Source organism: Lissotriton vulgaris, chromosome 2_1, assembly GCF_964263255.1.
Source record: "Lissotriton vulgaris chromosome 2_1, aLisVul1.2, whole genome shotgun sequence".
Lineage (NCBI taxonomy): Eukaryota > Metazoa > Chordata > Amphibia > Caudata > Salamandridae > Lissotriton > Lissotriton vulgaris.
The window spans coordinates 1,467,922,339-1,467,948,232 of NC_141687.1; the positions used below are offsets into that span (position 1 = coordinate 1,467,922,339).

Genomic DNA, 25,894 nt, shown 5'->3' on the forward strand with positions numbered 1-25,894 from the left:
GTTACATAGGTTATGAAATAATAAAAAAATAGTAATAAAAATACAAAATTGTCTATATGCTTTGTGCTCAGGCACCTTTATATGTTAGGAAAATACCTATCTATAGATCTTTAGCCATAGTGGCAGGTGCACCTTTTTGATTTAATGCCCAAATATTAAAGTTTGAGATTAATAATTTCTAATAGAAATAGATAAGATCATGCATAGATGTAAAATTAAGTCTTCATTGAACAAGGAATGGCCTCTATATTTACACCACCACCAACAATCCACTTTTATCATCAATGGGGCATCAGGCTTTAATGTGCACCAAAGAATTGAAGATACAAGGAACTGGTGTGATGAACTAAAGGATTGCTGGATACAGGCTTTCGTGTTATGACCAAGTTGTTCATGACGACGGGCAACCCTCTGTTTGATGAATAATACTGCAACCATAACTACTGATAGATGTGTGACAAGGCAAGGGGTGAAGTTAGTCATATGATATTGTCTGAACATTTGGTTTTTTTTATCCTGGAAGCACAGCACATAAGAGTTGATTCTTAGTTCAACTTGTAGCTGACTGCAATGTTCCCTTTTTCTGTCTCAAAATGGGGGATAGAAGCTGTATTAAGCATGTATGATAATAATAAAAGAAAGCTGAGAGTGTATGCAAGGTCCACAACTACATATCCCAGCATTTAACGAGACCCAGATTTAGCTAGTTTATGAACAACAGATACTAAAATCTATGCTCCACAAAGGCTCCTGAATCTACCAAAGAAGTTGCTTTGATTCTTGATTGTTTCTGGTATGTTTTTGACCATTGTTTAATTGTCCCCCTCCTCTAAATGTTTGATTCCCTGGTAACCTTTGGAGTATCCTACCCCATTATTTGGGATTATCAGTTCTGGATTGCCACCTGCTACTACTCTTTCTAGTATTGGGGTTTGATTTGATTTCTTTATGACTTTCTCTGAACTTCCATTTCCTTTAGCTTTTTTTTTCTACAGTGAATGCTTAATGTAATCGGATTACCAGGCGCTCAAGAGCAGTCCTGGGACTTCATACCCCAAATTCATTCATTCATAAAAACATTATTTCGGCAATCAAATGCCATAAAAGCATCAATAAAACAAGCAATAAAATACATTGAGTTCATAAAATATACACAGTTAAAAAAGGTAGTATTAGAATTAGATACAGTGCTAATCAGTAATCCCAGTGGTAAAATTGATGTAGCCCCTCCCAGAGCCTGAAATGTAGCCAGAAAAATACAATATTATGATCACTCATACAATTCCTGCAATGTCATTCTGCTGGGCCCTTCTTTTAAGAATGGCCCTTCGGGTGCACCACATATTAAATAAAAACCGTGAAATGGAGTAGACAATCTGCATTTGCGTGTTCGATTTAAATATCCTGCACACTTCAATGCAGCGTCTTGAGTCCAAGTTTCTGCAGAGTTGGATTAGCCAGCGTGTTCTGGCCTTCCCATAACCCTTGCAGAAAAATAACACTAGCAATTCCGTTTCATCGGGGTAGTTACAGGCGGGGCAGCCCCCACCTGAAGTCCCCTCCCACTTATGAGTAAAAGCTCTTAACGGGAGGACTCCATGTCTGAACTGGACAAAGTTTTTTAGCAAGGAATGGCTGGATATCAGTTCTAGACTATACCTATTTTTTACTGCCAAGAATTCCACCGTCAAACGGCCGGCGGTAGTTCATCTTTCAAGCTAATTGAGCTTTTGCTCTCTAAAAGCTCTCTATCAGGGTCTTTCTTGCTGTTATTTGGGACGCGACGTCCACGTTATACCATAAATTGCATCTACCCAAACCCTCACAGATGTTCCTAATGTTGCACAACCAAGGTATCCTCCCGGAACCTAGCATTCCCATTATATCAGTTAATTCATCCCTATAGGCAGCTAGCTCCGAGGTACTCCAGAGGCGACACCAATAGAGAAGGGGCCTAAGGGCCAGCTCTTCCGCTATGGGTCTAACCCAAGATCCAAGCAAAGTGGTGTCAATGGAGTACTGATGGGGAGGCCCAAAAGCTGTCTAATGAAGAAATTCTCTGTTCGGATTAACGGGCCCAGTGCACAATGGTCCCAAAAGTTCTGCTCCGTAGAGGGCAGCAGACCTGGCCTGTACCTTATGGATTTCCATCACTGGGCTAAGTGTTTTTTTTGGGGCAAGTCCTGTATCATTTTAGGATCCCCCCCGTTGTTTGGGTACGTTTCAGCCCTGCTTTATTTATTTGGGCACCCCAATCCATTTTTTCGTCAGCGTCAATCCCAGATATTGAAAGATGGTTACTCTTTCAAGGGGTCTGCCGTCCATGCAAGGATTGGGGTTGCTGGAGTTGCCTACATTGAAGGCATTGTACTTGGCTTTTTGCAGGATTATTTCCAGGCCCCGGTGTTTGCAGAAGTCGCTAAAGTTGTCAAGAGTCCTATGAATTCCCATGGGGGATTTTACAAGGAGAAGCGTCTCATTCGCAAACATCAGAGGCCAGGATCCTCCGCTGTGCCAACCTGGGGGCATCAATGTTCTTCCCTGCGCTCAAGAAATCTATTAGGCCATTGAGAAAAGGGAGAAAAGTGTGGGAGCCAGGACGCAACCCTGCCGAACCCCTCTCTCCATGGGCAAAGGGGCGGTAAGTTTGCCATTCTTTCCATATCTAATACGAGCATAGTTTCCCTCATGAAGACGTTTTAACTGCTCACACAGGTATTCTGGCACGCCCATGTCTCTTAAAATTACCCATAATTTTTCCCTTGGAACCAAGTCAAAAGCTGATTTTAAATTTACAAATATAAGATAAAGGCTACCCCCTTCAATGTAAACGGTTTTCCAATATATCACCTGCAGCCTAAATAATTGAAGCTGTATTAAGCACGTATGATAATAATAAAAGAAAGCTGACAGTGTATGCAAGGTCCACAACTACATTTCCCAGCATTCAACGAGTCCCAGATTTAGCTAGTTTATGAACAACAAATACTAAAATCTATGCTCCACAAAGGCTCTGGAATCTACCAAAGACGTTGCTTTAATTCTTGATTGTTTCTGGTATGTTTTTGACCATTGTTTAATTGTCCCCATCCTCTAAATGCTTGATTCCCTGGTAACCTTGGGAGTATCCTACTCAATTTTTTGGGATTAGCAGTTCTGGATTGCCACCTGCTACTACTCTTTCTAGTATTGGGGTTTGATTTGATTTCTTAATTACTTTTTCTCCGAACTTCCATTTTCTTTAGGTTTTTTTTTCTTCAGTGAATGCTTAATGTAATCTGATTACTGGGCGCCCAAGAGCAGTCCTGAGGCTTCATACCCCAAATAAATGTAGTTACTCATCTCTCCAATGTGAAAGGAGATAGGGAAGACAGATTCCAAAAGAGAAACAGGTCTCTGTGTTTCATTGGTCTGCCTTGACTTGTATTCCTGAGGGTTTCCTGCCCTAGAAGGAGCCTTATTTGTAGGTGTAATCATCACTTTACCTGTAAGGGTTTTCCCCACTGAGTTTATTCATAAACAGATATGTTTAACAACGCGCTGCCCTCCTGTATCAATTGAATCTCAAAGCGAAAGGGAGGGATAAGCCTTAGCTTGAGTACCTGGGGATCCACAAATCCATTCCATTTCAAAAACATTTGGCTCAACTCTACTAAGGAGGAAATGTAAACAGAAGCAATTGTCTTTGCACAACTCATCAGAATAACTACAGTCTAATATCAGAAAGTACAAATTGCAACATTGTCCTAGGCTGGTTTACTAAGGATCATATCTGTGTAATCACAAATTATTTGAAAAAGTAAAACTGCAAGAAATCACAAAATTGTTTAAGTTACTGAAATTCATTTTTTAACATTAATTGTATCTTTAAGTCTGTACAGATCCTACTCATACACTTGTATTATACTTCTATTTAAATTGGTCGAGTCCAATACACATGACGATTCCGACACAAGAATTTAAAGATGGCTGTGTGACCTCAAAATGCAATTATGACTCTTATAAAGCAAGCCCTGCCATCCAGCCTGGCTGAATGATTCGGGAATGTGTAATCTGTTACCTTACTGAGTGTAAAAATAAACAATTACATTAATTAGTGTGGTAACCCACAATAAATTGTTCATTAATCAATCACTTCTTGTGTATGCACGTCGGTATGGGTGGTGTTTAACATGAATTCTGATTTAGAGTCCACAGATTTTCGTCTAGTCGCTTACTTGCTCTTCCATGATCAGGTGTTAATCATATAAATATACCAATGCCTTTCCTTTTCTTGAGGGTAGTAATTAGGATCTGTCCCACTCGTAGCTTGTTATCCACTGCTCTTAGGTTAAAAATGGTTCCTGAGGTCCTACAAGTATTAGTTCTGTTTTATGGGTAGTCAAATGCAAGCACTTGGAAGCCAGCCATTCCGTAAACACCTCTAAGAGACTATTAGGAGCCCCAGTTTCTTCTACTATAGTCAGGTGAAAGAAAAGATCAGTAGAGGAAGAAAACCCTACTTCCATCAAACTGCAGAGAATGCAATATCAAATAATGTCAACATAATTCTTGTGCAGTAGAATAAAACTAAAATTAAGGTAGATAAAGAATTATAAACATTTGTTGCATACATTACAGACATAAGATATAAAAATATTGGTAAATGCATTTTAGAATAAAACATGTTTGCATTAGTTAAAAAAAATTAACTCATTGCTCCTAGGGTTTCTTTTCTGAAAATCGTGGAGTGCCAAGGGAATCATTTTGTGTTATGAAATGCATGAAGGAATGAAACAGAAGCCTATTTTTTTTTCAATTCGGTTATATGAATAGCCAGAATTGTGCAGTGCACCTCAAGACCGACTACCGACTCTCAGTTCGATGCAGAAAAGGTCACAGAGGCAGATGAACATTTTAATGTTACTTACTAATAAACAATATCATGGAAATACATATTTGCCCTCATAACAATCACTTTTTCATAGAATATTAAGGGTGGAAGCACCTATCTATTTTTATGTCCCGGGAGATCATTTATTACACATGATTTATTTTCTCGTGAAATGGCTACCACATTTCAAAATAACATCTCATACTTTAGCTGTTTCGCTGCATGACGTTTTTGGTGTTTGGCAAGAGTGTCCTTTCGATTGAAGCTTTTCCCACATATGTTGCACAAATAAGGTCTTTCACCGGTATGCAATAATTGGTGTCTCTGTAAAGCTCTAACATGACTATAGCTTTTACCACATACAGCACAAGGAGGAGGTTTTACGCCAGTATGATTTCTTTCATGCTTTTTAAGGTTTGATAATGTTGTAAAGCTTTTTCCACAATGAGGACATGCATGCCTTTCATCTCCTTTGTGTGTTTGCTGAAGCCCGCTATGGCTGGTCGCTGAATGACTTAGCTCATCTTGAGGCGAGGTAGATGGTTTGCATCTTGGCAGTGGATATGACGGGCGTGAAGTAATGTTTTCATTTCTTATTGTACTTGCACATTTATTGTATGTTTCTGATCTTGGCTCATGGGAGGCTCCTTGATATAAGGTGTAATGTGTGAGTTCTTTACAGTCCTTTTGCCAAAGCAGAATGTTCTCCTCTTTCAGTTCAGAATCACTTCTCTGATAGTTAATTCGAGCAGTGTTTAACTTTTCTTTTATATTAGCCACTGGTTTGCAAAGGCTCATTTCATCATTACACTCAAAGCTATTCTTCTTTCTGCTGCTGTTAATGTTTCCTGCAATAATAAAATTATATTAAAGTGAGATTTTAATATGAGAAAACATGTAAACTAACAATATTTTGACATCAAGCTGTGTATTCTGCAATGTCATTGAGAGCATATTCTGACGATTCCGTATGAAAAACCATGGTTGAACTAGGACAAAAGAATTACTCTCGGTTAGGAGGTGAATAAATGCATGCTTTGCACCAATTGTGACACTTCCCTCTCATGGAAAGAAGGTATACTGCCTCAGGAGGATGGGAACTGAGATAACATATTCAGAAAATGCCAAGTTTTCCTAATTATTTCAAATTTAGGACTCAAATATAATCTGCACTTAATTTGCAGAAACTTGGGGGAGGATGGTCTGACTGCAAATTAACAACTTTTTCATTGCTGAATATTATTATTGATAGTACTAAATAATCCAACGTCTATACTCTCTTGACGCTCTACATTACGGAGCTCACACAGGAACCATCTCCTTTGAACCTCTCCTGTGAAAGTATAATCACATCAGGCCAAGTTAACAAGGTATTAATATCTATTCTCCTGCTTTATCAACCTCTACCTTTAACCACACTCTCTTAAATAATTAATGGAATTGACATCCATGCCTGCATTAAAAAAAAATCTAATATTGTTAGGAAATCTAAAGCTATGGTTATAAGATGCCAAATGCCCTACCTTGACTTTTAAGGAAAGCTTGCATGTCTTTATTCTAAGACTTATTTTTTACTACTACTACTCACCAAGCAGGCCACCTTCTTAATCCTATTTATTTTCTAAGTTTAATGAAGTCATAGTGCAAAAACAGATTATTTTTATATAAACAAACCATCAAGCAATTTTAGTCTCCATTTTACGGACATAACTTTTTTTTAATTCTGAAAATATTATTGACATTTTATAGACGGAGTACAGAACACAGAGGGAGTCAGAGCAATCAGACACTATTATATTCATCATGGTACAGCTATGGAAGGTGATGTAAAGAGTTGAGGATCCAAGTTTGTTAGGATGTGGCGTGATACTAAGTGGGAAGTATGGTGGGACTAGTTAAGTAAGTGTCACACAAAAAGACAGCATGGTTCCATTGGAATACATGCAGTAAAATGGCAATGAATATTTCATTAATATGTAGTAAGACAAATCTAGTACATGCCAGGGAAGGTGATAGGCGTGTCAGAATTAGAGAGCAACGGGGGGCCCTGGCGAGAGAGAAAAAAAAGAGGAAAACAAAAACAGCGGAAAAAGAAACAAGTTATAAAGGAGGATGCTGTGGAATTCAAGAAGGGCAGAAGTGTGTCCACTAAGATTGCAGGGGTCCTCAGTTTTGGTCTTAGAGGAACAAGTTTTTTTTAGATAATTGGGTGAGTTGGGTTATTGCAGAGAGAAAAGTGTCGCCCATGCCCAACAGAAGTGTAAGGAAATTAAGTTGAAAGATTTCCAGTCCAGGAGAAGGAATTTAATGGTGATGGTAAGAGGTCGAGGAGAGTCGTGTCAAACTCCAGCTGGATTAGATCTTTCGAGTCTGCATGGGGGCCAAGAATAAAGGTGGGAAAAATCTTAGGTAATATATGTTTCAAAAATGGCATTTAATTGAAAAGCGATTTGGTCCCAAAATGGAGTAAGTAATCTGCAACAGAAGAACATATGCGCAAGGTCCCCTAGGGAGTTTTGCACGACCAGCAGAGGTTTAAGTCAGATAGGTTCAGTTTGTGTAGCTTGTCCGGTGACCAGTTGGTGTGATCTAAAACTAGCAGTTTGGTTTGATAAAGTGCAGGAAAAATCTTGTTTGATAAGGCCAATTTAACTAAAACTGGGTTCCATTTAACTGGTGTGCGAAAGACCCCTTGATAGCATTATTTTGTAGAAATGAATATATTGTTGAGGCCTCATGTCCCTTAGCTTGACAAACTGTTGAGAGTTAAGGGGAGAGAGGGTGAATCAAGCAGACCACGTTTGGCGATTCTGGCTTTGATTTGCAGAAAATCTGAAAAGTCAATATTTTGCAGATCAAAATTGTGTTGAAGGGTCGAAAAGGGTAGAGGCTCTCTGCCAAAGAAGAGGTTGCAAACAAAACGGATATCTTTCTATGTCCAGGACGAGGCTATTGAACGAATAGTCTGAGATTCTAGAGTTTTGCAGTGCCACAGTGGCTGCAAGTTTGATTTGTCAATGGGACAAGAACGTTTTCTATCAATGGATCGATGAGCGAAGACTGTGGCGAGTATTATCCGTAAATACTATTAAATGGGTAAGTGATCCATTGACTGTGACGCATGCAGTGGGAGCTGTTGGAGGGAGAATTTTTAGCTGCACAGCTATCCAAGGACACACCTGTCACCTGCACAACATAACCTCTGTGTAGGCCCTGCTGTTTAGAAGTTACAGGCCTCAGTTACGTTGACCTGAGCACTGCCATTTTCTCTTAGCTTAAGGAGAAGCAGAAAGCAGGTCTGACCCAAGATTCACCCAGCTGCTCTTGCCTGCAAGGCTCAGCACTCCTACCAGGCCCCCACCTCATTGTATATTTCTCACAAACAGCAGAAGTCAAGTTCCTCTATAAATCTTGCAACATGCCCCACGTCCCCCACCTAAGCCATGAATAGGATAAGGGAAGTTCCCACCACAGCTACGTCAAGCAAGATATCCGATAAACTGAGGATAACTGTGGCGAAGTATTATCGCAGACTGCCTGATTGACACATGAATAGAACCCTTCAAAACAATAATAACACATTTGTGAATAATGACAAACTTCCAGTCAGAATGGCAGGAACTCAGTCTAGGCTAGTGTACTTGCCACACAATTACGAGAAGGTAGTCACATCTACACTAATGATGGGAAAGTCACCAGGCAGGGGCGTGAGAGGCGATAGAAGGATATGGGGTTCGAGGTGACGTAATATAGCGTGACCATAGGCCCCTCACCCCTGAACAAGTATAAAAGGGTGGTCCGCCCGATTATCGTTGAACTACTCTCTGTCAGCACATGGGTGGCGGACAAGAGTTTTTCCCAGGGGTTACTCGAGATAGCCCCTGTTTCATGTACTTAGGTTTCATGTACTTAGATTCTACTCCATTGTATATTCTGCTGTAATGAAATGCTTTTTCCTTGTTGCATTTAAAGTTGTATTCCATTATTTGAAATGTTATGCTTTCTCTGACTTTGTTTTATCCACACTGCATTTAAAGTCTTTGAACTTATACTTTCAGGACATCATACATGCAGTGGTGAGTGTGCCCAATAATATGTGCTTAACCTTTTCAATGCTATCTACCTCAGTTCAGAAGTGTACTTAAAGTATAGTCTCTCTCTCTCTCATGGCAGCTGTAAACTGTACTTTGTAAATTCGTACTGGTCCATGTGACTTTCAAGAGAATGCTGGGTACAGGACCAAGTACTATATGATTTTTATGCTATCACTGAATATTTCTAGAAGCTGTGTCTTCAAATAAATTGTACAACTCCAAGCTTCAGTCTCCAAAAGCTCATATGTATGTTTTTTCCTGTTTTAGAGCAAGAGGTCCAGGACAGCCCCGGTGCAATTTAAGCCACCCTATTCCCCTTAGTTCTCACTCACGGTCTCGCCAGCGCGGCTTCTGAAAGCTGTGCACTGAGTCCCCCTGGCCCCTCCTGTCCCTAATAAATCATCCCCTCCGACAAGTGGTGACCTCGTGACGTGATAATAAGGAGTTAAACTGACAGGATGCAGCTGGTTCCTAAGGAGGAAGTACTAAACTGCTACACGACTCTGCAGCCGTCCTGCTGGACCATTGTGAGGGGAGAGCACAGCGCTGAGGGTAAGCATACATATTATTGTGTCTGCCCGCCGCTGCGCTGTCTCTCTCTCTTGGGTTTGGCCGAATGGTGGGCTTTGTTGTGATACAGTGGTACATCTGATGGTCCAGGCTTCCTGTCTGTTAACCTTGTTATTTGATTCTACGCAGAGGAGGGATTGTGTGCTAAGTGGAGACTGAGCCTGACAGTTGGGTCATTATTGAGATATATGTGTTTCACTTTGCTTTATAAATAGTCGCATGTTATTGCTAAGCCGCGTGTAAATACAAAGAAGGATTGTGTCCGTCCTGTAACGCTTATTTTTTAAATTTAGTTTTTTTCAGCATTTATTTAGCGGTTAAAGGGAGCCCCTGTTGCATATAGAATACAGGAAAGGAAAGAACGCATGTGGCAGTCCTTTCAACATTTATTTTTATTACAGTGCCCCTCTAAGGAGGGGACCTTTGACACATCTATAGAGTGTTAAGGAAGGGAAGGTGAATTATACATCTTTCAGGCTTTTTAAGTGACCCTCTGAAGTTTCAGGGAAGGAGGACCGCACGTGGCAGGTCTCTCAGCTTATTTTGAAGCCTCTCCAGAGAGGGGGAGGGCCTTTGATACATCTGCAACAGGGTATCAAGGAAGGAAAGGGTTGCGTCTAGCATCTTTTTCAGTATATTCGTGCAAGTGATCCTCTGTTTGATAGGAGTGACAGAGACGAGGTAATCTCTCATGTCAGTAGTCCATGAGAAAGAAGGAGTTTCAGCAGGTCCGATTAGCTACCGTGACCTTTGATCTTTCCTTAATTTAGCGGTGATATCCCCTGCTGTATGTCCAGGGAAGAGTTCTGTGCGGGACTAAGAAGTTTATTTACTCATATTGTAGGCATTATATTTTCGCCAAGCTAAAACGTGATTAATTATTGTTGGTACGCCCCACATGTATAGGGAACACTCTAGCGCACTCTAGTGGCCATAGAGCGTGATTTTTGTAAAAGAATTGTTGAAGTGTTTACATTTTACTTTCCTCTTATTAGATGCCTGTTTAGACACAGACCGGCATGTTAGCGCCTAGTGTTTAATGGTGAATGTATTTTTAGGTTCATAGAACAAAACTTGTGTGATTCTTACTGTTTTCATGGTCTATCGATATATAAGCACATTGTGATTGTTCATCTTTCCTTGGCTAATTATAAACTGTGAACATCGAATTTCTGTTTATCATTGTGTTGTCTGGCCTCATACCAATATTACCACTTAAGGGTAAAAGGCTCGCTAAGTAGGGACTACTGTGCACAACTGTGATGTCTGGCCCCGTACCATTATCACTTAGGGGGGGGGCCCGCTAAGTAGAAATTGCTGCTAAATATATTTTGTGACCATCATTTGAAGACTGTTCTTTTAGCGAGATTCAATAACTAGGGAGATTGTAAATGCATTTCTGTGTTTCCCATGTATGTTGATCTGCCACTGGCTAAGCTGAAGAGAGTCTATAAGCTACAGCATTTCGAGCCACACGGTTGTCACACATATATATATATATATTGCTGCTGTTAAACTGCGTGCCCTTCTGGCATTCAGGATTTCCCCTTCCCTCTACAAGCACTGCAGGCTCACGAGGGAAGTCTCAGGGAAGTGCTCTGCGTTATTTTTAAAAATACAGATCGTTTAGAATAAATGAGAAATGTTTTCTTTTTTTTAACTGCATTGAATAGGATACATGAGTATAAGAGGTATCCAGTCATCATAGAAGCATTGTGCTTGTGGTAAACTGCCCCGACCCCGAAAACAACTGACAGGAGGTCAACCTATTTCTAGTACATATACGCACATATAAACAAAGGAAGTACAGATGAGCCAGAGTGGGCAGAATCAGGTTGAGGTAGTCCTACATATATTGAACAATAAAATTGTATCAGTGCAGAACGTGAGCGCACAAACTTATAGAGAATTTAACAGAAAGGAAATCTCCTTAATATCTAAAGCGTGGAACTTGTTGGGAATACCACTCACACAGGGTACTGAGATAAGGGCATCCACATTGCATCTAGTGAAACTGTGCCTCCCAGTGCCAACGTATACATCCCCCACTGATGACACACAACTTACACTCCAGTCAGTAGGTAGTGTAGTAAGTAGCGAAAGCCCTGATACTGCTCCTCAGTGTTCACTCACACCGCCTCCTCCAAGCACCAGCTGCCCGGAGGGGCAGGGAGATTCACAGGATACCCTCACTCCACTAGGCTGTGAGCATCACGCCCATGAGTTGCATAACAAACTGCAGCAGCAGCTATCACCAAGACTCACAGAACTATTACAAAGACATCCTTCCACGACGCATTATCCAGAAATCTGGGCATATTTACAAAGACGCATGTTGAAAGGAGATTAGTTTTGCCACATTCACTGCCACAGATAGCCTACCTCAAAGACAACTCGACTCTAGGAGATGAGCAGACAGCCCACACAAGATCCAAGACTACAGATTACGGTACACATAGTGAACGGCTGTGTTGTTGCCCTTTCTGAGGATACAGCAACATCCCCTGAGTCTGTCTCACCCCTGACATGTACAGTCATTTTGACGCTAATCTCAGCCCTAGGAATTGACATAACACACTTGCAGCAGGTAAGACTGACAATAATACCCGGTGGCGTTGCACACTTACGCCAGCCTACACACCACACAGAAGGATAATGTCTAAACCCACAGCACATCCACCAGCCTATGACGCAGATGACATTAATTTAGGACGGGGTATAAAGACTGACATAGAACTCTTATCAGATGTCCAGGCAGCCAGAGGCCATGACGATGCCTCAGCCCCAGACATCTCAGATAATTCACAAGATAGTACATCAGAGAGTACATTAGGTCAGCTATCCCTAAGTTCGCAAAGTCCAATACTGCAGGATGCAGCTTCAGTAATGCCAGGTCAAATTGACACGCTATTGATAATAAAAATGAGACGTGTCCAACTCTGCAGCCCCCAGCAGGAAGAAAATAAAGAGAGCCATGAGGCCTCTGGTGCTTCACAGCACAGCTCCTACATGACACTCCCCAGACTCGACAGCCCAGCACCCACTTCCCTCACTAAGGATCACGATACCCCAAGAACAAGAACAAGACATTATGGCCCATTCCGATTCCCGAGCCACCAGCATTGCAATACACAGAGTCAGTATAATGAGTGGCAGCCCCTTAACACAGGTCCTAAAAGAGAGGAAGAACACCTGCTACAATTCAATGAAGTAAAGAAAGACAGCGAACAGTATCCCTCTGAGGTAGTAACTGAGGGAGACATTAGCAGGAATAGGACAGACAGTGACCTATGCCAAAGAACAGGTAAAGAAGTAGGGGACGTGTCACACACACAGTACTCAGGAAGCCCTACAGAAAATACAGCAGCCCTCCAGCAACTGTCATTATACCTAGCCAGTATAGGGGATAGAATGACTGAGCAGATGGGTGCAAAGAAAAAACAGGCACCAAATGAAGTAGCTAGTAGTGTGAAGGAGGTAGAGCCACACAGTGGTGGAGTCCAATATATCATGCCACAGCAAGGGCCATGGATAGACTTACATCAGGAAAATAAAAGTGCAGCCACACCACAGATCAACATAGCAGCCTCTCTCACAGCCAACTACTTAAGTGTGCCCCAAGTTCCGTCTACAGTCATTAATTGTAACACTCAGGTGACACGACCACCTATGCCTCAGGCATCACCTCCAGTGGTTACACCACGTAGGCTAGAGAGACCACAGCTAGAGCGAGACAATTTGGATCTGCCAAAAATTTTCGAACAGGCAGAAGAGAGGAGAAGGCAGAGAAGAAGAGAGATAGAAAGAATTGCAGTACTAGGTAACTATGGGCGACTGGATGACGTCCAACAGGAATATGATGCATCAGGTACAGCACATCTGCACACCACCAGATCTGGTGTACTGCACCATATGACCCTTGACAGGCCAAGACCACCACTGATCAATGGTCTGACGCCAAATGAGATAGTGATACTTGGAGAAGGGAGTGACCTTTATGTCAATCCATTCTCAGATAAATTGGCAGACTGGACAGAAACAAATGCATCTCAAATGAAGGTTTGGCCCCAAGAGGGTTCCTTTGAGCCAGATGAAATGGCCACTGCTGAAGAGTGTATATTGCAGGGAAAAGGAAATGACGATTGGAACTATACCTACATGCGCGAAGGCCTAAGGGTCTGGAAGAAATACGCACGCAGGTATTGTCACACAAGACCCACAGGGGTAACACACCAGCTGCCCCTGCTGTCCAAGGAGGTCAATGACCCCCCTACCTCAGTAACTTGGTCCCTAACGGACAAAGAGAATTTAAAGAGAGAACTCCCACCCCTCATGGAGGGTGCGGGAAAGTGGATAGAAGCCTTTGAAAATGACACTTCAAGTGTGTCATTGGCTATTTGGGATATGAAAAGCCTACTCACATCCCTGATTGGAAAGGATGCAGAGGATATGTTTTCACGCATCAACACAAGGCTTTGCACCACTAATTCAGAATTAGATGGTGATCCTTTCAATAAAATAAGATCAGCGCTATGGAACGAACTGCGCCAGAAGTTTCCAGATGTCTCAGACATCGGATCTCTAATGTCACAAATAAGGCAATTAGCTATTGAGAACACAACTGCTGAATCAGAACAGCAGAAATTAAAGAAAAGAAAGACTCTTGATGCAGTTAGGCTAGATACACCAGTGAGTCAAGTGACTACTGTCACCAATGTTTCACAAAGTGCCTTAAAAGTGCCAGGAGGTAACACACAGGTAACAACACATCAGATACAACAGGTACCTCAGCAACACATGCCTGTGTACAAAATGGTGCCCCTGACACAAGCCCCTGTATCACAAGGAGCTTCAGTTCTGCCCCCCATTGATTTGGTTTCACAGGGCACCATCCAGCAGCACAAGGCTGGAGGCAAACCAAGTCAGGATAAACCCACAGACAACTCTAGTGTGTCCCTTGTTGTCATGTCTCACAAAGATTAGAGTGGACCCAGTTGTGAATGTCATGATTAACAACAACACGTATAGTTTTCTGATTGACACAGGTGCCACATTCTCCTGTATCAAGGGGAGGGCACTGCCCACTTCCAACTAGAGCGCAAACTAACTAGATTTCTCTGAAAAGATATTAAGGGTCCCTTTCACAGAACAAGTACGAATAGAAATAGGAGATAAAGTTATTGAGGAGCGTCTACTTCATGCACCACAGTCCACGTGATCTGATGGCCAAATTAAATATGAAAGATAAGAATATGTTTCAATGAAAAAGGCACAATGCCCTTTTCGATTCCCAAGTGCACGCAGACTGTCAGTTCTATGTTTGCATTTTTGTTCAGAAATAGATAGTTATGTTATGTGAATGGTCAAATATAATTCACACTGTATATATCGCCAAATATTGCAAAATAGAGCAACTAACTAAAATTATTTATTCTTACGACCTAAAATTCAGCAGCAGCTGACACAGGCACAAGAAAGATATAAAATGATGGAATGGAATGCACACTAGTTGCATCGCATTTCTTTTCAGATGTAGACATGAGATCATGTGCTGCTGGGCCGATTGAGCATTTCATCCTTCTAAGGTGGATTCAAGAAATACCTTGAGTTGGGGACAATAGTGATCTGCTGTTTATCACAAATATACCATTCTGAGTGAACATGTGCATCACAAATAAGCCATCTTTATTTCTATGATACGATTCGTATATTTTACATATTGCAAATAGAAACAGCACATGTTTTCAGATATTAAAAAGAACTGAAAAGCCAACGGGGTTGTATTTTTTTACTTTCAGATCGCGTTCACAAGTAGCTTTCCTGGCCAAGTGCATATTCTGGGCGTAGAGCCAAACAGGAAAAAGGTTTCCTGTAGTCAACAGTTACCAATAAGATTGATGAGAAAGGGAAAAGTATTGTGTAATAATACGTTGGTCTATGGAAATGAGCAAGAGAAATGAGTGGCCCAAGATCACAGTTAGGTGAAATAAATAGTAAGGAATATGTTAAGATGAATGAGAGGAGATAAGGAATACGTTTTCAGATATGCACAGCTGTACAGTAGTTACTTCACACAGGCCCAGTGCTGGGAAAAGAAATAAATAAATAAATAAAAATGAATGTAGATATAAAGTAGATTTCAATGTTAAGAGGACGTATGCTGGGAGAAAGCAATGCTCAGTATTAAAATGTTGTCAGACTGAAATGTGCGGATTTTAGAGGTGGTCGTATATCTGAATTATGAATATGAAAGCAGTAGCCAGAAGGCCCGGACATGCACCATCTCTATCCCCAGCACAAACTGACTGTGCCCCCCCATTCTGCTTGCCCAAAATACACCCTCAACAGTGCAAGAAGATACATCATGCCCATACACTATTGGTAATACACAGCACTATGATTTCATTGCGCAGCTGCACCTTAGAGAGACACAGAGAAGTGCCCCACCTGAAGAAAAAAGTTGAGGAAAGAGAGGGGAGTACAACAGGATATTTCATATTTTATTTTGCAGACAGACAAATGACAGGAAAGCCTGTCATACCACAGGCCCTTCTGCAAATAGCACTCAGTCAGTTGCACCTTCCTACACAGGCCTCACATGATATCATGTCCACAGCTTTGAAGACAGAGTGGTTCATCCCCAGTGCACATGAACAGATACAACCCTTTGTATCCTTTTTTAGGGTCCTTTTTAGAGCTCCACATTAACTATGTAGACATGATTGACAGATGCCTAATAATAAGACACATCATGTTAGTGGTGTGCCCCTTTTTCACGGTGGATTTAAGTTGGACCATGTGTTCATTATGACGCAAAGGCCGCAGCTAACTTCCTACTTCATGAGGTCATATGTCACTGAGGATTACTGGATGCCGTTGCAGTGACCCGCAGTGACAGTGGCGACAATGTTAGGCCTGTTCAAAGCCAAGATCAGTTAGATAAGTGCCACAATTGGGAAGGAATGGCTATATTGCCTTCTCGTTGCTCTGTCTACGCTTTGAAAGACTCTCAGCTCTGATCATCACATCACATCTCATCGGCTTGTCACTGACAGATCAATGAATATGGTTGTTCTCTCCACCAGACTTAAAATAAGATACTGGGCCCTCTTCTGATATTATAAACGATGAATCATTGTTCATTTATGTGCACTAATGCGTGCTCCAAAGTTCCTTTCCATCCAGATATCGAAGAAAAGAACAAGGGTCCTATCTCTGATGAACTACCGCCTATCTGCTTTGGGACACACATCTTTGTAAAAGAAGCAGTCCGGAAGTGGAGAGACTTTAAATTCAACGAACACTTGCAAATGAACTTTTTGTGGTTCCACTCGTCACTGTCCAAGATCTGAACATTGAAGACATCATGTATCCACAGACTTTACAAGAATGTGAAGATTGTGTGATGGCCTACGGACTGAGACGCAGCAACAGAACAACTCTCCATGTCAAGATTTTAATTAATAAGATATGTACAAATATAATTATTTTCTTTGTTATGTTTGTAGTTTTAGTAACAGCATTCCACTGGTTAGCAGTGCGATCAGAGAGAGAAGTTACTAGCAATATTAGATTTGTAACGACCACAGAGCTTCCCATGCACAAGACACTTCCTGCTAACAAGTAAACTGGGATAAGCACCAGTAGTAACTATGACACCTCTATGCCTATCTTGACACCTTCTGTACCCCATGCTGACCCTACAGGAAGGGACTTGACACTCGATATCATCTTGATCCCTACTGTGCCAGGTACCCCAAGACGATCCCGCCAAAATAAAAGAAGTCTTAGACATAGAATAAGTAGCAAGATAGTGCCAGTTAGATACATCGCATACCCGACTTATGGCAGACTGGGTTAGTAATATCCAAGACACAGTTGATTACACCTTCGACCAGCACTCTATGCCTGATTTTTCCTCCCAGCGCCCTGGTATGTCAGTACAGAATGATGGTACCCATAACGCATTGTTAGATAACATGTGGTACAGAGACATGAGGGAGGTGGGAAGAAAAGCCACAAATAAGTCATGCTTTGTATGTTCTCACATTCCACACGCTGTAGCCACAGATGAATTGATCTTTCCTAAAGAAGTCCCACCACCCACAGCCAAATGTCTTTCACACTTGTTTCTTTGCCGCATACATGGTCAGATACAGCTCCACTCAGCCAAAGTGGATGATGCATTTGTAAATACAACAGAGTGGGATGACAAGTATGAGAACATTTAGGGACATCACCAATACATTGGAAATAGAAAGGAGAATGGAGGTTTACCGTGATATGAAAGTACCTGCCGACATAATACAGGATTGGGAACATCACTATAAAAAAATAGGGTACTTCACCTTCCTAACACCCCCATCGAAATGCCACTCACCTGAACATCACCGATGTAACCACACCCATGACACATGCCCTTGTCAGTGGAGACATATTCTGCATCTGAAGGCCAACATTTATTTCGACAATAAGTGGAATGGTCCACATGACATAATATGTAAGGCAGCCTCCTTAGGTAGCACAGCTATAGGACAAGAGCACAAAAATAATTTAAAAGTGGAGACAGAAAGAGAGTGTGATGAGATATGGGGTAGGGAAACTAGAAGATACACGTCCAGTGAGGGTACACCATACACACGGGAAAAAGAATACAAGCTAAAGTCTCCTCTCCTTTGCTTCCTAGGTAATGGAACGGTACCTGTGGGCAGGAATGCCAATTACAAGAGCACTAGTACTAATTCGGACTCGAAGTACAGCACGTCCATCCTCATTGGCATCTATTGGATATGCGGAGAAAAATATGTATCTGCAGCTGCCTCCCCAATGGCAAGGACTTTGTTCTATCTTGACGATGCATGAATGGCATCTCGTCGTCCCAGCAGTGAACATTTCCCGCATCCACACACACCCAATGGCAGGTGATGTCACCCTGCCCCACCACCGAAAAAGAGAAATCAATAAGTACTCCTCAGATGACACATTCCATGAGATTTCGGAAGATTTCAACTATGCTGAACTTTTCTTTGGGGGAGCGATCCCCATGTTCCAGACAAAAGCCAATGCTCAATGGCTCCAAGTAACGAGATATGAACTGATGCAGCTTGTTAACAACACCCGTGATGGGTTCAACGCCGTGGATGAAGAACTACGACCTTTGAGACTAATGGTTCTGGAACAAAGCTATGTTCTAGACCAGTTAATTGCGATGAATAGTGGTGGATGCGACAGAATGGGAAAATAGTCCTGCTGTGTCTTCATTTTGGCCGATGATGCTGATAACGGAACACTTACAAAGGCCATTGAGGACTTGGACAATTTGGGGAGACAGATGCCTGAGGATGGAGGTGCAGAAGCAGATGTTTTAAGTAATTGGTCCAATTTGGACTGGATGCCTTCATGGCTATCTGCAGTACTAAATTTTATAATGCCTATATTATGTGTGCTTGTGGTTGTGTAATTTTGAACACAGATTATGTTGCATTATGTTGGAAGATTAAGGTCTAAGATAGTTAAGATGAACTACACAGGTACACGCATGGGACAAGGGGAAGATGTAGAGATAGCAATGTTGAACATAGAGCGTACCATCCCTGACCCTCACTCAGCGCAGTTCCCCTCTGAAAGTCAATACCTCCCTATGAGATCATGTGTACGAGATTGGACCAGAAGAGGGTTTGGGAACAAATTCTTCATAAAATTGCCCTGGCCACCCCCCATCTCCAGCTAAGTATGCAGTTTAAATGGTGTTTGAAGATGATTTGATAAAGTTCGAATTTCGAACTTAAGGGGGGAATGTTGGAGGGAGAATTTTTAGCTGCACAGCTATCCAAGGACACACCTGTCACCTGCACAACATAACCTCTGTGTAGGCCCTGCTGTTTAGAAGTTACAGGCCTCAGTTACGTTGACCTGAGCACTGCCATTTTCTCTTAGCTTAAGGAGAAGCAGAAAGCAGGTCTGACCCAAGATTCACCCAGCTGCTCTTGCCTGCAAGGCTCAGCACTCCTACCAGGCCCCCACCTCATTGTATATTTCTCACAAACAGCAGAAGTCAAGTTCCTCGATAAATCTTGCAACATGCCCCACGTCCCCCACCTAAGCCATGAATAGGATAAGGGAAGTTCCCACCACAGCTACGTCAAGCAAGATATCCGATAAACTGAGGATAACTGTGGCGAAGTATTATCGCAGACTGCCTGATTGACACATGAATAGAACCCTTCAAAACAATAATAACACATTTGTGAATAATGACAAACTTCCAGTCAGAATGGCAGGAACTCAGTCTAGGCTAGTGTACTTGCCACACAATTACGAGAAGGTAGTCACATCTACACTAATGATGGGAAAGTCACCAGGCAGGGGCGTGAGAGGCGATAGAAGGATATGGGGTTCGAGGTGACGTAATATAGCGTGACCATAGGCCCCTCACCCCTGAACAAGTATAAAAGGGTGGTCCGCCCGATTATCGTTGAACTACTCTCTGTCAGCACATGGGTGGCGGACAAGAGTTTTTCCCAGGGGTTACTCGAGATAGCCCCTGTTTCATGTACTTAGGTTTCATGTACTTAGATTCTACTCCATTGTATATTCTGCTGTAATGAAATGCTTTTTCCTTGTTGCATTTAAAGTTGTATTCCATTATTTGAAATGTTATGCTTTCTCTGACTTTGTTTTATCCACACTGCATTTAAAGTCTTTGAACTTATACTTTCAGGACATCATACATGCAGTGGTGAGTGTGCCCAATAATATGTGCTTAACCTTTTCAATGCTATCTACCTCAGTTCAGAAGTGTACTTAAAGTATAGTCTCTCTCTCTCTCATGGCAGCTGTAAACTGTACTTTGTAAATTCGTACTGGTCCATGTGACTTTCAAGAGAATGCTGGGTACAGGACCAAGTACTATATGATTTTTATGCTATCACTGAATATTTCTAGAAGCTGTGTCTTCAAATAAATTGTACAACTCCAAGCTTCAGTCTCCAAAAGCTCATATGTATGTTTTTTCCTGTTTTAGAGCAAGAGGTCCAGGACAGCCCCGGTGCAATTTAAGCCACCCTATTCCCCTTAGTTCTCACTCACGGTCTCGCCAGCGCGGCTTCTGAAAGCTGTGCACTGAGTCCCCCTGGCCCCTCCTGTCCCTAATAAATCATCCCCTCCGACAGAGCGACATACAGTGACATGGCTATTTTTATAAAGTCGGCGATTGAGGGTCATTTTAAGAGAAGAGATTATCAAGGGTATTAAGACTTTATAGAAACTAGTAGGCAACCAATCCTGCCCGGATACGTTGCCAGGAGGGATTGATCTAAAAGCATCAAGAATTTCTGTCCTCTCTATCAGTCTGTTTCATTTTAATGTCTCACTCTCTGAGATCGGTGAATGGGGAATGGATTTTAAGAAGTTCAGCCATATTTTTTGGGGTGTTTATATCCAAGGTGTGAATAGTTTACCATAAAAGTCCCAGAAGACATTTCTGATGCATAGCTGCCAAGGTTTCTGATAGCTATGTGTGACATTTTCATAATTTCAGTGTAATTATGAGTGACATTTCAACGACCATGAGTGACACTTTCTCCCGAGCAAAATCAAGAAAAAAAGAGGAGGGAAACATATAAATATCAGAAATTACACCTATCTGAGCAACAAGAAACTCTAAGAAGAGTGACATCATAGGTCACAGGCTGTATTTAAAAAATAAATAGGGTCATCAATATAAATCATTAGGTGACTTAGCGATCCGCCCTGGTCTGCTGCGCCGCCCGCTAACTGCCCAGCCCTGCTCACGGCACAATCACAACAGCTGTAGCCTGTCACACAGACCTACATTACATACAGGCTCTGTGTTAGTCTAATGCCTGATGCCCAATACTTGGCAGAACTGTTAAATGAGGCTGGAGCATGTGCTCAATATTTTTTTTATTAAAAAAACCTCTTATTGGTATAGTAGTGCCTGCCACTGAAAGGGTGATTTCTGTCCCTCACAGTGAAGTTCGCAGGAGCCGAAATGGGCTTACCCACTGCCCCATGCTCGTAGCTGTCAATTTTTCAGTTTGTATATATGACATTTCTACGCTGTCAGTATGGTTATGTGCGATATTTGAATACTTCTAATGTGACAGTGTATTACGGGCTGACCAAAGAAGTCACGTTAGCGTAATGTGATCAATTAATGGAATTATTTCCACTACTTGCACAATATTAGGGTATATAAAAGAAAAAATAAGTGGCAATGTGCCTGAAGTTCTTATGCACAGGTACATAACCAAAGCATTCCTTTAGCATGCTGGGACTTTTGAGTCAGTTATGTAACTTATCATGGGAAAAGTCCGAGGTGGTTTTAAATGGTAACAATTGTGCATAAGCTGAAGTGAGTTAATTAGAACCAGAGTGGGTCACGGCTAGTGCTTTCAAGGGCTGTGCCCAACATAAACCTCGGAAAGATGACGACAGTGCAGCCCTGCCTGCACTGTCTGAAATAAAAGAAAGGATCCGATCTTGCAGTTCTTGCAAGCCTGTGCAGTAGAACACACAGGCCCCACCGTCCGATGCGGATGCCCGGCGATGCCGCAGCCTGAGCCAGCAAACATTAATATTATCTCGCTACAAGGGGTTAAATGAACCCAGTCCCCGCGCTGCTGGGACCGTCTGCTTACATCAACCCTCTACGCCGAGGTTATTCACGAAGTTGCACACTCTGTGTGAGACTCAGTCTCTGTGTGACAACATGAACAGCAACAACCCTACTACTACTAAAGTCAGTGGCAGGCAGTCTGCCTGGCCTAGTACTTACTTACTTGTTCAACTTCCTGGCAGGCACTATACTCTCTGAGCGAGAGTCGACAGCGAGTTCGGTCCCGGCGGCCTCGTGAATAGCAGCTCTCCCAGCAGTGACCAAGGCCTCTCCCATGCGCGGCGGCCGGCCACGAGAGTCAGCGTCTATGCTGCCGTTCTGTCCAACGCCGGGTTATAATATGCGCGGACGCACAACGACACGACACAGCAGAGTACAACTCCACAGTTGAATCCTGACCGACCTCAATTCCTTACCCTGTTCCAGGACTTGAGGCATCAACTCTCCCCCTGGCGCAACCATTGTGGGCAGGCATCACCCGGGCCTCCGTCTTGGGCACATGCTGAGGAGTCAGAGTGGCTCACTTTCACTTTTGACAGCCCGCGGGCGGAAATTTAATTGCAGCCAGGCAGAGCAGGGCTAAGATCGATTGTAACATTGCCGTACTTGTCTTAGCCAGCAGACAATATCATTAACAGTTTACTTAGCCTGCTCATGCTGGCAAGTCTGCGGGGAGCTGCAGAGCCGGCGCTGAGGTTTCACTGGTGCCGCCGTGGGCGCTAGCTGGCTGGTTATGGTAGAGCAGAGTGAGACAGCATTAAAATGCCTGATAATGCATTTGAGTGCGGTGATGCGGAACACCACACTGAAATGCGTTATCGTCACACCTGATGCGTGATACTTGGCAGGCCTGATGATGTAAATAGTTTTTATTTTGATGGTATGAAGAGTCTTTGATGGAAGAAATCAGATATTTTTTGTACATTTTAGGTAGACCACTAAAGACTTAACACCTCACTAGTTCAAAGATGTGAGATTTTACTTATAATTACAATAAATTCATATTTCGTTTTTTTTCATAGATTCTAGGATTAGAGGGTCAGAATGCCTAAATCAACCTTCTTGGACTTTAATCTCTTTCGAAAGGGACTCAGTGGTACTTGAGATCTTTTTGCTCTTCCAAGACATATGCTTCATAATATTAACCATGTATGTGGCATTCCAGTGCGCCCCACCGAGTGATTCTGGGGGTGTTGGGATATGGGTGGAGGGGAAACAAGCCAACATTCTCCCATAGGAACAGGCCAATTTAGTTAGCCAAGCATTGACATTCCTTTGGGTCTTCGGTGATTTCGGAATTCTTTTGCCATTTCTAATTTTGGGGCTAGAAAGGGCTATTGAGAGAGAGAGAGAGAGAGAGAAAGGGGGGGGGGGGTTATGGCAGCATGGTCTGAGATGCATATTAGTTCAATTGTTGTGGAGGAAACATGCTGTACAAAGGAGGGATCTGACCATAAGTATTCAATTGTGGAAAGGCTTTGGCGTGGGTGAAAGAAAAAAGTGAAGTCTCTGCCAGTGGGATTATGAAGTCTCCAGACGTCTTCTAAGCAGAATTTGTGCAGGCTTTATTTGACTTCAGTGGACAGAATTTAAAAATCAAGTCTTCATCTAGAAATGCGTCCATTGGCAAATTGAAATCGGCCCGCAAATTATATTCGACAAAGGTAGAAGGCTGTTAGTTTGGATGTAAGGGAAGAACAGAATTGAGGAATGCCACCATTTGGTGCATAGATGTTTACATCATAGAATTCAGATTAACTGCATTGAAGTCTGGTGATTAACCACCTTCCTTTATTATCGTATTCAGCCGAGATTAAGGTCAGGCCAGAGTTCCATTGGAATAAGTGAAATTAACCTGTTTTCTTTTTTTTGAGGTGGCCTCAGAGCATGGCAAATTATTTGTTTTTAATAATTTTCTTTATTAAAGTATCATAGACATAACATACCATACTTAACATGCTGAGGAGACATAGTACATGTCAAGTAATTTAGTTTCCGGATTACATAGATTCAAATCAGAGTGCACATTGTGGAACTATTAGGGGGTGCAAGATCATCATCTTCATTTATGTGTGCCGGTGGGGTACAAATATCGCCTCAGTAGATGTTCCAAGACTCCAAACCCTGTTCCATTTCCCGGGACACCCTCTGGCTATGTAGAAATATACAACAGTCTAGTTCTTCCTTCCATGATTCTACTCTGGGTGGTTGTAGGGCTCCCCAGTGTCATGCGATATTTCTTTTTGCAATCATTACAGCAAGAGTTGCCCAGTGTTTTGTGAGGGAGTGAGGTCCGTGGGTTCCCATATGTTCAGGAGGCACCTACGCGCCTCCGGACACAATTCAACTGTGAGTACCTCATTAAGTATGCGGTGTATAGCACGCCAGTAAGTTTGTATTTGGTCACACTCCCATATGATATGTATGAAGGTGCCGTCTTTCCCAGGTTTACGTCTACACTCTCCACTTTCTGCTCTACCCATACGGACCAGGCATGGTCCCGTTATGTAGATACTGTGGAGAATCTTGAGCTGTACTAAGCGCAGTCTAGCCTGAATCGTCACCTCCCTTGAGGAGGAAACCGCCTCCCGCCAATCCTCCGCGTCAAGCTCAAGTCCATCTCTTATCCATTTCTCTTTAAGGGACTGGAGTGGGCCGTCCATATTTTTAATTAGTTTTTTTATAAATCAGGGAGATGGTCTTTTGAGGCAGATGGCCGTCCAATATTTTATCCTCCAAGGGAGATGCATCCGGGAGGGAAGACACCCTAGTGAGATGGGTCTGGAGGGCATGACGGATCTGGAGATATCTAAAGCGCTCAGTGTCTGCTAGACTACACTGTTGTTGGAGGGAGGCAAACGGTATGATCTCATCCTTGACCCAAAGATCCTTGATCTGGGAGATCACATGGTAAATGATTGATCCATTTTCTCACACACAAGTAGGGGGAAGAGGCACAGCACAACCACTACTCCAGCTTCCCCAGTCACAACTGTATCTCACACACAGAGGAGTAGTGTGTATGAATCTGTTCAAGAGAGGTGGCACGTGCTCAGTGAAAACATACTGCCCCCATTTACAAAATTGTGACATGCTCCATCATCGGGCTTGGTTCAATACACCCCTGCGCAGACCAACGCCTGGGGTGGAGCTAAAGGGAGGGGAAGCCAATACAAACATAAAAATAATGATATAAGTAATGGATCTTGGGAACACTGACTTGTGCCTACAATTTCAGGTCACCACAGCATTCATCAGGACCTTCCTGATCCCAGTATCTAACAAATCCCTCAATACCCCGAGTTTTGAGTTTCCGGAACTAGTTGTTCGCAGGGAGAGTAACCCATTCAGTAACTCACTCCAGCTAATCGAGTTTCAAATAAGTCATGCTGAAACTGGCTAGTAAGAGGAGGAGACCCCCTGTAGTCACACTTACATGGTATTGAGGGATTTGTTGGATACTGGAATTGTAGGCACATGTCAAGCAGCTGAAACATGTCGAAAACCTGGCAGTAAGGAGGGGTAAAGGAACTCTCCTGTCACCACCATCCTTCACGTTTTTAATCCTAGTCAGTGGATCTAGGAATACATTACTTACAAAAGATACCACTGAACTAGTTTTAATCTCCACTGCACTTTTTTTTTTCGATGATCCCAGGATCCATTACTTATATTATTATTTTTATATGTTTGTCTTCCCCTTCCTTTTGCTCCACC

General features: G+C 42.4%; 1 protein-coding gene across 3 annotated transcripts in view; it reads right to left on the reverse strand.

Annotated features, from left to right (window-relative positions):
* Positions 1-1,066: 1,066 nt before the first annotated feature.
* Positions 1,067-25,894, reverse strand: part of LOC147732765 (uncharacterized) — a 428,345-nt gene continuing 403,517 nt past the window's right edge. For all 3 annotated transcript variants that reach the window (XM_086957330.1, XM_086957328.1, XM_086957329.1), the window contains one exon: positions 1,067-5,721. In XM_086957330.1, the coding sequence (XP_086813456.1) occupies positions 5,060-5,721 (662 nt within the window). In that variant the 3' untranslated portion in view covers positions 1,067-5,059. The remainder of the gene's footprint in view (positions 5,722-25,894) is intronic.